This window comes from Teleopsis dalmanni, unplaced genomic scaffold (assembly GCF_002237135.1).
Source record: "Teleopsis dalmanni isolate 2A unplaced genomic scaffold, ASM223713v2 unscaffolded_contig_3916, whole genome shotgun sequence".
NCBI lineage: Eukaryota > Metazoa > Arthropoda > Insecta > Diptera > Diopsidae > Teleopsis > Teleopsis dalmanni.
In genome coordinates, this window is record NW_024035298.1 from 1,641 (window position 1) to 3,419 (window position 1,779).

Genomic DNA, 1,779 nt, shown 5'->3' on the forward strand with positions numbered 1-1,779 from the left:
TTACGGGTTTTTCTGGGAGGACTATATCATCATCACCATCACCTCAACATCCTCAACTAGGTGTATATTGTTTGGTTAAAGAGGAAGCAACAACTTCTGCTCGGATCCACAACATTAATTGGCGCAGCCGGTATACACACGTTTTTATAATCATTACATTATAGAACGTGCAACGTGAGACGACAACGTCACCTACCTACTGTACTGTTTAGTAACGACTGTCTTTATTATATTATAATGTGCAATACAATAATGTGAAATATAGAATATGTATAAGAGTTTTACTTATAAGAGTTACATGAAGAGTACTTATTTTAAACTTCACAACATCTTCCTTTTTTTTTATTTTTTTTTTTTTATATTTATATATTAATATTAATATTAAATCTATAATTCATATTTTAGTCTATTTTAATATTATTTTAATAATATAAGAATAAGTATAAGTATATACAATATATACAATATAATAATATAATATTAAACCTATGATTCATATTTTAGTCTATTTTAATAATATAATAATAAGTATATACAATATAATAATACAATAGCAAATTTTTGATATTCATATATTAATCTTCATATTATTCATATTTTAGTCTATTAGGTGCTACCACATTTCTTCCCCTTTGAGTAACATATTGATTTGCACTTTTTTCATTATTTAAATTTAGATCTATAACAGGACTTTGATTTGGATTTACAGTCTCTCGTTCTTCATCTATTTTGTCTAAAACACTTTGTCTTTTCATTAAATGTTCTCTATTTCTTCGATAAATCACTCCATCATTGTCTTCTACCAAAAATGACCTTGGTTCTTTACATTTTTCTACAACTGTTGCAGGATACCAAACTGAAAGCGGTGTACGCTTAAACATGACATCTTCACCTGGAAAAAATGGTTGTAATTTGACGGCTTTTTTGTTAAAATTTTCAGACATTTTTTTTATATTTTGTTCAACTTGAATCTTGTACTTTTCATTATTCACAATTTTTAGTTCTAAATTTGTATCTATAGTTGGTAATTTTGTTCTTAACTGACGTGACATCAATAATTGACTAGGACTAGGTAAATTACCTTTAGGAGTTGTTCTGTAATGCAATAACGCTGTGTAATAATCTGAATTTGTTTCTTTACATTTTATCAATAATTTTTTTACAATTTGAACTGAACGCTCTGCCATGCCGTTAGATCGCAGAAAATGAGGGCTCGATGTTATGTGTTCAATAGACCAATCATTACAAAACTGATTAAATTCTTTTGAATTATAAGGAGGGCCATTGTCTGAAACAAAAATTTTAGGAATGCCGTGTCTGGCATAAATAGATTTTAATTTTGTAATGACATGCTTGCTAGAGTAACCCATGTTTAAAATATCAATTTCAATGTACTTTGAATAATAATCAACAACCAAAAGGTATTGTTTCTTTTCAAATTCAAAAATATCGCAAGCCACTTTATACCAAGGCAACTCTATAATATCATGAGGCAGTAGCTCTTGTTTGCCATTGCAATTTTTGTATTTAGCACAAATTTCAAAACTAGAAACTAAATTAAATATATCGTGATTAATATTTGGCCAATAAACAGAACTTTTAGCTAAATTCTGACAACGCTGAATTCCCATGTGTCCTTCATGTAGACTATTTAATGTTTTGTGACGAAGTTGATGTGGTATAATTATACGATTATTTTTTAATAAAAGTTGATTGATAAAAGACAAATCATCTTTAATGTTATAATATGGCATAACCAGTGTATCAACTAATTTTTTA

The 1,779-nt window shown here is 27.8% G+C and overlaps 1 protein-coding gene across 1 annotated transcript; it reads right to left on the bottom strand.

The window, feature by feature from the left end:
* Positions 1-587: 587 nt before the first annotated feature.
* LOC119665204 (uncharacterized protein K02A2.6-like) lies at positions 588-1,370 on the bottom strand. Its single transcript, XM_038074496.1, has one exon. The coding sequence runs from the start codon at positions 1,368-1,370 to the stop codon at positions 588-590; it is 783 nt and encodes a 260-aa protein (XP_037930424.1).
* Positions 1,371-1,779: the final 409 nt, after the last annotated feature.

Coding starts and splice junctions, on each gene's coding strand:
- LOC119665204 (XM_038074496.1), bottom strand. CDS start 1,370: ATGGGTTACTCTAGCAAGCATGTCATTACAAAATTAAAATCTATTTAT.